The sequence below is a fragment of the Protomyctophum bolini genome, assembly GCF_963924005.1.
Source record: "Protomyctophum bolini genome assembly, chromosome: 20".
NCBI lineage: Eukaryota > Metazoa > Chordata > Actinopteri > Myctophiformes > Myctophidae > Protomyctophum > Protomyctophum bolini.
The window spans coordinates 11,174,163-11,183,428 of NC_137881.1; the positions used below are offsets into that span (position 1 = coordinate 11,174,163).

At 44.9% G+C, this 9,266-nt stretch overlaps 2 protein-coding genes across 2 annotated transcripts; one reads left to right on the forward strand and one right to left on the reverse strand.

The window, feature by feature from the left end:
* Positions 1-2,342: 2,342 nt before the first annotated feature.
* On the reverse strand, positions 2,343-4,070 carry LOC308335950 (tetratricopeptide repeat protein 39B-like; the record flags this gene model as incomplete). The annotated part of the gene is made up of 1 exon (XM_080793175.1): positions 2,343-4,070. One exon carries the CDS (start codon positions 4,068-4,070, stop codon positions 2,343-2,345), a length of 1,728 nt encoding a protein of 575 aa, XP_080649301.1.
* Positions 4,071-5,388: 1,318 nt separating this feature from the next.
* On the forward strand, positions 5,389-7,065 carry LOC308335951 (tetratricopeptide repeat protein 39B-like; the record flags this gene model as incomplete). Its single annotated transcript, XM_080793176.1, has 1 exon — positions 5,389-7,065. The coding sequence occupies one exon, from the start codon at positions 5,389-5,391 to the stop codon at positions 7,063-7,065; it is 1,677 nt and encodes a 558-aa protein (XP_080649302.1).
* Between the last annotated feature and the right edge of the window lie 2,201 nt (positions 7,066-9,266).

Here is a 9,266-nt window from a genome sequence, read left to right on the forward strand (position 1 = left end):
TGGACAAGAGATCCAGACATTTTACACTTGGTTGCATGCTGAAAATAGCCGATCTACAAGCTCACGACGCGTTGCAGCACAGCACATTGTGAGCTTGTAGATTGGCCATTTTCAGCAAGTGTAAAATCAGGTATTACGACGGCATCAAGGCCTGCCAAAATACATTTTAGTCGACTAAATCACCTGTAGATTTCGACGACTAAAATCTTATGATATTTAGTCGACTAAAACTAGACTAACAAAAACATTACAGGTGACTGAAATGTGACTACAACTAAATTAAAACTATTCAAGAGACTATGACTAAAGCTAAAATCAAAATTAGCTGTCAAAATCAACACTGCACTCAACTCTGTGTTGTTATTCCCTTTGTGTCAAACCCTTTGAGCCCTGTAGATGCTTGTGTTACACGATAAGTGGTAATTCAAGGGTTGTGCCGTGCGTGTGTGGCTTGTAGTACTCTTCCTAAAATGAAGTTCGTTCTTCTGTATTTTACCACGTCTTAATTTAATCTATTGATATCTTCCCCTCTCTTCTAGAAACGTGCAACAACAAGTTAATCCTGATTGATGATGTGCTTTCAAGCGGATGCTTTTCAGTTAGTTCAAGTGTACATACACATGTTCGTTGTATAGTGCATAATATGGTTTATTCCGCTTCATTTCACTACTATGTTCAAATACCGGTAGTTCGATGTACCAAAGGTGTATCTGTTATTTTGTCTACAGATATATTTCATTTTATGTATCTTTATGTTGGCCTACTTCCTCTGTATATAAGTATACAGTGTGTATAGTTTATTTTCATCTTTTAAATATTGAACAAAAAATGTTCTCTGTTATCTTAAACATTGTTCCAAATGTTTGTTTTCTGTTAACAGATTAAAAATATCGGTTTTGTTGATTGATGTGGAATGTTTTGTTCGTTTCTTTCAGAGCTTCTTCATAGCTAATCAGATATGTAATAATGTCATTCTGCATAATTGTTTGAACCCTGCCACTGAATTGCTGTAGTACAACAATTTAATTAATTTATTTTATTTAGCAGACGAACAACACATGGTAATACATCAAATACCTGTACATACAAATAGTCATCATGAATCATATATAACCTAATAATCTAACAGTGGAATATGTATATAATTAATCTATGTCACTGTCGCAGAGACAAGGTGATAAACGGCTCCACAGCTGTTTAAACTTTGAAACTCTGCATACACACAGGTAGAGAAACACACTCCGTTCTTTTGCACTTATACTATTCTAACCCCTTAAAAACTATCTTTCATTCTCACTCCTTTTTTTTACCACTCTGCCTTTCTGACCAACGACCACTTTAGCCTGGTGCCCAACCCAAAGACCCGGACATCCAGACACATCTAACGAAGGAGGCAGCCTCCCAGGGTTTTGTATCAATCTTCTTCTTATTATTATTATTACATTTTTATTTATTTGTATACTATGTGTTTTCCCACCATTCCTATCCTGCCTTTTCATGTCGCCCTAGACACTACTTCCCCCGCCACAGAAATCCCTCAAATCGAACGGCCGCGTTTTACAGTTCTATCAGTGGAACGGCCGCGTTTTACAATTCTATCAATCGAACGGACGCGTTTTACAATTATATCAATCAAACGGCTACGTTATTATTATTTTTTTTTTTTATGGTTTTTTTTTTGGCTTTCGCCTTTTTTTTTATAGAGGGACAGACAGTAGGCTGACAGGAAATGAGGAGTGAGATGGGGCGGTGACATGCAGTAAAGGCCACGGCCCAGGCTGCATTTTACAATTCTATCAATCGAATTTCTGCGTTTTACAATTAGATCAATTGAACGGCCGCGTTTTACAATTCTATGAGTCAGACGGCCTAGTTTACTCATAAACCCCGTTTTTCATGGGTTTATGAGGTGACAGTACTTCATTAGACCCCTTGGTGTGGTTGTTAAGTGCAATGATGTCTCCCCTTTGTATTTAGAGTTTCTTCCTGGAGGCTGAAACCTTGACAGTCAAACAGTGATATAGTGACATCACACTATCATCCCCTCCACTAACCCCTCCCCTTTATTATACAACAACAGCTGTCGGTGCGGCTTCAGTTCAGGTGGATACCACCCACCAGGCAAACCCAGGTATACTTAATGAACTGGTGGGCGTGTCCAACTGTTTAACAAATACTGTATACTTTTTGAAAAAGATATTCCTCCTTATGTACTGTACCAAAATACCATGGCAAAAGTCACGGCACTCACAAAAAGTCACAAACAAGACGGAGAACACCGGACCCTATACGGTAGCTTATACATTCCTTTCATGTTTTATACCAGCTAAGTGGAAATTGAGTCAGGCCGGTGACTCGTTGAGGCTGTTGAGCGTCGCATGTATTCTGAAATGGAGCCTGTCCTCCATGCAGTAGTTTTTGTAGTTCACCTTGGCTTTCTCCATGTGGGCAGTAGCCTTGGTGACGTCTCCCCGCTGTTTGCAGAGTAAGCCCAACTCAAACAGAGTGAAGGGAACCAGGTAATGGTCATGCCTGATTTGATGCTCACTGGACAGCACCTGTGTGAAACACCGCTCGGCCTGTGGGAGTCTGTCCAGGTGTTTGAGACAGACGCCTTTCAACATCTGGACCAAACAACTGTCATCTGCATGGAATTCTGAAGGGTTGGGGTCGCCGCGCAGCGTTTCCTCCGCCTTCTCTATGGTGGCGAGGAGAGCTTTGGTGCAATCGGCACTCTTCCCAGCGATGGAGTAAGTATTCCACATATACATCAACTCCAGTGCAGGTATGACAAGTCTAACTGGCTTGGTCGCATTGTATCTTCTGGATTTCCTGATGGCAAACTCTTCCGGAGGTATAGCTTGCCCCGCGACACACCGCTTCAATCCCTTTACCTGCCTGAAAAGATCCACCAGGTTCTCTCCGGTTGCCACTACTTCGTCTTCTGACATCATACTGAGAATTGCTGCTTTCTGGTACAGGTAGATAGCCATGGGCCATCTGCTCTCCTTACACAGACGGTCAGCATACTGGTAGGCCCGCATCCAATTCCGCTGGTAGGAATGACACCACATCAACTCCCAGTAACACAGATGATGGATCTGTATCCATTCCTGTTGGGATCCAATGCATTCCTCATACCCGGACATGGCCTTCTCAAAGTTTCCTTTGATTGCTGCGATGCGAGCCGAGTAGAAGAGAATCATTGAGCTGTTGGGATATTTCTGTTGGCAAGGCTCCAATAAAGCTTCAGCCTCCGCAAGATCGACTTCTCCTGATCCCAGTATCAGAGTGGTATACGTGTGGTAGAAGAGCAGTGTCAGAGTGCACACGACCGATGGCAGAGTGCAGCTAGATGCCACCTCTCTGAGCTGAGACAGACCAAAGTCCCTGTTTCCTGAGACTCCGATGAACTCCAGCAACCTCAATATCCTCTGAGGAAGGAGAGATAGGATCAGGTTGAAGGAGCCGATGCCAAACTTGACTCCACCCTCAAACTGTCTGAACAAATCGGAGCTCCTGGCTTGAGCCCGAGTGGCATTCATCGATTTCTGGCAGTCCTTGTAGATCTGATAGCTCATTCCGATCTTAAGTCCTCCTTTGATAAAACTGACCATGTTCTCGTCCTGTACAAAGGTTAGCAAAGCCTTTTGCAGCAAACACTGAGCATAGCATATGTCGCTGTGCATCTCGTCTTCCCGCGGGACGGGCTGATTGGACACGAGACTGAAGAGAGAACCGACGATGGAGTTTCTCTTTCGGAACCTCTGACATGTGTGTAAAGCATCGTTGATGGTCGCCATGGCGATCTGGATGTCTGCGCGTTCAAACGTCATGGTGGCCTGCATCGCCAGGATACTGCTGTACCCCAACGCGTGGTACATGCTGTCTCTCCGCCGCGGTTTGAGCAGGCCCAGAGCCTCCGAGAACTTGTTGTTGAGGACCAGATCGAGTGCACACTGGGTCTCCTGAATGGCCGAATGCAGATTCACCTGCTGACGCGAGCCGGACGTCTTGGCACCTGTACGGTAGTCTGCCTCGACAGAGTCGGCTTTACCTACTTGTGCCATTTCTACCAGGCCAGTCTTCACATACCGATAAACTGTACGTACCCTACCTTACATAGGCTGACCAAGCTTTGGTCTGACGTCACACGCCAACTTGCACTAGGCCATATATGGCCTACTTGTGTGCAAGTTGGCACTGTGCACAAGCAGAGTGATCAGTTACTGCTAACCAATGTCTATTACAACTTCTGTTCTAAATCATTTAGACTTTTAGAGTCTTTGTTACTATTGGGCAATTTTTTTATAGGAGTTTCTTGTGACCCTATACCATTAACATCCTATGGTAGGCAAAAATGTCAAACTTCCCTTTTGCTTTAAGTAGCATGTGACATGTCAAATTAGGGGGTTTTCATGATTCTGAATCTATTCCAAGCATTAGTTTGGCACAAAAGGTCATGTTGTTTTTCCCGATTTCGGAGGATTTGGAAAAAAAGGAGAAAATAACGGAAAAGCGAAAGGCTGGTGTGCGGGTGGCCCCACTGATGACGTCTATGGACGTTTTTAGCCCAAGGAAAGCATTTTGTGCAAAACTAATGCTTGGAATCTATTCAGAATCATGCAAAATGTCACATGCTACTTAAAGCAAAAGGAAAGTTTGACATTTTTGCCTGCCTTAATGTTAGGGTCACAAGAAACCCCTATAAGAAAATTGCCCAATAGTGACAGCCGGTCAGCAAGTGGATTTATGAATGTATGTATATAGACAATATGTTAGGCCAATAAAAAAGACTATATACCAAATTTCCCACCCGTCCACCTCGGCTGCCGGACTATTACCCTTTACCCACCCAACATTGAAACATATCTTAATTGACATACATACCATACAACAGCCAATTAGGGACCACTGAGGACATACCATACATACGCAGCCGACCACAGTACGTGCACGCTTTGCTTGCGCAAGTAATAACTGGGTGGGGCACGCATTTCCAACTTGCATCGTTCCAAGTAGGCCAGTTCCCAACGGGCCTACATCTGGAATAGAATGTGGCATCCTTTAAGAGACAAATCTGTGCAGATAACATAGTATAGTATAATTTTTTTCCCCATTATGTCCTGGACAATAATGGGAAATGTATAACATGCCTGCCCACATTGGCGTTGTAAGCAATGCATGGTTTCTGTTGAGTGTGACGTCAGACCAAAGCTTGGTCAGCCTATATAAGATGAGTATGTAGCGTGAGGACAGACCTTCAACATGTGGTAACTCAATCTGCCTGGACACTGAAGACAGATCTATATCACTATGACACATGTCGACAACAGTGCCTCAGCTGTGGGGGACCTTGTTGAAGAGCCAATACCTGGCTCCTGTCGGATGGACCTGCATTCGGCCATTAAGGAGACCCAGTGTGCAATCGATCTGGTCCTCAATAACAAGTTCTCAGAAGCTCTGGACCTGCTCCAACCATGGCGGAGAGACAGTATGTACCACGCGTTGGTGTACAGCACTATCCGGGTGATGATGGCTAATGATCATGGAGAACTCCAGGTTGCCATGGCGACCCTCGATGATGCTTTGCACACATGTCAGAGGTTCAGAAAGAAACACTCCATATTTGGTTCTCTGTTCAGTATTGTTTTCACACAGCTCAACCCACAGGAAGAGGAGCTGCACGCAGAAATCTGCTATGCCGAGTGTCTGCTGCTAAAAGCTGTGCTAACATTTCACGATGAAAACGTGATCAGTTTGATCAAAGGAGGACTTCACATCAGAAGAAGCTATGGGATCTTCCAGGACTGTCAGAAGGTGATGAATTCCTCTGAAGATAAAGTCAGCAGCTCTGATTTGTTCAGACAGTTTGAGGGTGGAGTCAAGTTGGGCATTGGCTCCTTCAACCTAATGCTATCTCTTCTTCCTCATAGAATATTGGGGTTGTTGGCGTTCATTGGATACTCAGGAAACAGGGACTTTGGTCTATCTCAGCTCAGAGAGGTGGCATCTAGCTGCACTCTGCGATCGGAAATGGGCACTCTGACATTGCTCTCCTACCACACGTATACCAACTTGATAATGGGAACAGGAGAAGTCGACCTCGCGGGAGCTGATGCTTTACTGGAGCCGTTGCATCAGAAATACCCCAACAGCTCAATGTCTCTCTTTTTCTCGGCTCGCATCTCAACACTCAAGGGAAACTTTGAGAAGGCCATGTCTGGGTATGAGGAGTGTATTGGATCCCAACAGGAGTTGATACTGATCCATCACATGTGTTACTGGGAGTTGATGTGGTGTCGTTCCTACCAGCAGAATTGGACGCAGGCCTACCGGTATGCTGACCTTCTGTGTAAGGAGAGCAAACTGTCCAAGGCTATGCATGTGTACCAGAAAGCAGCGATTCTCAGTATGATGTCAGAAGATGAAGTGGCGGAAACGGGAGAGAACCTGGTGGAACTGTTCAGGCAGGTAGAGGGGTTGAAACAGTGTGTGGCGGGCAAGTCTATACCGGCAGAGAAGTTTGCTATCAGGAAATCCAGAAGATACAACGCAACCAAGCCAGTTAGACTTGTCATACCTGCACTGGAGATTATGTATATGTGGAATAGTTTCGACATACTTGGGAAGAGAGCCGATTTCACCGAAGCTCTCCTCGTCACCGTGGAGAAGGCGGAGGAAACGCTGTGCAGCGACCCCGACCCTTCAGAGTTCCACGCAGATGACTGTTGTTTGGTCCAGATGTTGAAAGGCGTCTGTCTCAAACACCTGGACAGACTCCCGCAGGCCGAGCTGTGTTTCACACAAGTGCTGTCCAGTGAGCATCGAATCAGGTATGACCATTACCTGGTTCCCTTCACTCTGTTTGAGTTGAGCTTACTCTGCAAACAGCGGGGAGACGTCACCAAGGCTACTGCCCACATGGAGAAAGCCAAGATAAAGTATAAACATTACTCCATGGAGGACAGGCTCCATTTCAGAATCCATGCGTGCAACGCTCAGCAGCCCCAAGTCAACGAGTTACCGGCCAGCACACCATCATCTTCTTCTGGATACCTCTAAAACAAATAGACCTTTAACCCATTAAATTAAACTTGAACCCCAATCTCCCGCCGGCGGGGCCGAGGCTGTCCACCTCATGAACAGCTCTCAGCGGGTAAATCGTGCTGATCAAGGTCTTAGGTTCCAACTCCGATATTTTAGATTTTCCCTCCTGGACCCCCCTGGGGTTTAAGAGGTTTAAGACCTGAGGACGATTCTAAAAATGTCTTCTAAATCCTGATAGTTTTCTGAAAAACCAATATGCTTCTGTATATCGTTCTCTTTAACACAATAGTTACTGCGAGAGTGCGTGTGTCTAGTCAACAACAACTCGGGATTTCTGTATCACTGCCCTCCACAATCTAACATCAGGTTAGAGTTTTTGAGGGCTCTTTCCTGTTGTATACTGTGAGGGTCCATGTATCAGCTTCATACAGCAGTACCACTCCACTGTGAGGGCCATGTCTCAGCCCCATGACCATGATGAGGTGTACTCTCCTTGACTTCCTCTGGCCAAGAGTGAACCCCAGTGCCTCCTCTCTGCCCTTGATTGTGAGTCTCAGTGCATGATCCATCGCTACAACGAACAGGAAGGGGGCCAGTAGGACGCCCACTAGAATCTCAAATGGTTTGGACCTTGGAGGTTTGGACCTTGGCTCGATTCTTGTTGTCTGTTGTCTTGCGTTATATTTTTAGATTGCACTTAACTCTTTTATCCCCGGGTACGAATATATACGGGACCCCCCCCCCTTGGGGACGTTATATCCAGCTTTTGGTGTCTGTCCACAGACTTTGTCCAACACAAACATTAAATTCCCATTGACAATGAATGGAGAATTTTACGTCATAGTGTCTGTATAAATATACATAGTGTCTATTTTACGTCATGATAATGTATTATGATAATAGCGCCCCTCACTTCACACAGGTGTGATTTTCTTTTTTCTGTTTCTGTAACAACAGTAGGCTAAATTTTACTATTTACATCACAGTATTGATACCTTTTATTTGAAGTAAAACAATTCGTCTTTTTTTCTACACCACTGCTGATATCCACAGCCACAACTATACTGTACAAAACGTTCTGATTTCTGACAGGGTTAGACAGACCTACACTGTACATACAACTACAAAACATTCTGACACGGGTAGGCCTACATACATACACATACATGCATACATACATACATACATACAACTACAGAATGTGATGACTAAACTCAACCGTCAGCAGCTATATGTTTAGTTTATGGCCTCCTCTCCCACTCTGTGTCCTAGCCCCGGTCCGGTGTTTAGCGAGTTCTCACGCCCTCCCTGCCAGGAAAGCCTCTGCTGCTCACGGGTGGAAATTCCACTGCCGTGCGAGGGGTCCAACTTTACCAAAACTAAACAAAACTACTCCACTAATCACCAAAACAAAGCCTGTGTTGTGTTGGTGAAAGATACTCAGCGCCCCAGCTTCTCTGTATAATGTACTTTTTGTTGAGCATAAAATAAAACGCCCTCTACAGATCTGGTCAAAGGGTAATTTTTATGTTGACCAGATCTGTAGAGGACGCTCTAAATAAAATATTGTATTTTATTTTATGCCCCAAACAAGTACAGTATATTCTATAGAGAAGCTGGGGTCCTCCTGAGAGGCTTCCCAGGCTGGAGAATAGACTTTCACCAACACAAAACGGGCTTTGTTTCGGTGAGTACAGATGTGGTTTAGTTTATTTTTGGGTAAATTTGGACCCCTCGCAGTCGGCAGTGGAATTTTCACCCGTGAGCAGCGGAGGCTTTCCTGGCAGGGCGTCAGTGAGAGCCTCGCTATTAAACGCACTGGACCAGGGCTAAGGGCCGATTCATACTCTTGTTTCGGCGCTGTAGTGCCGAAATGATTTCGGCTCGTCAGAAAATTTCAGTAGCACCGAAGAGCCGACTTTAGGACGGTACCCGCCCCCCCGAACCTCAAATGACGTCAAATTGTAGGCTCTACAGCGCCGAACCGACTTTTATTCGGCTCTAAAATAGGAGTATGAATCGACCCTAACTGTGTCCCGTACACCAGAGGTTCCCCCACTTTGGGAACCTCTGGAGAGTTCCAGGGGTCCCCAGTGAACCAAATGTACCATCATGGGTCTGTAACTCAGAGCCGAATGGTCATTCGGTTCCATTTGTACACTCTCTAAATTAGCATTGCTTTTACAATATACATTAAGGGTCTGACTCCCAGAGAT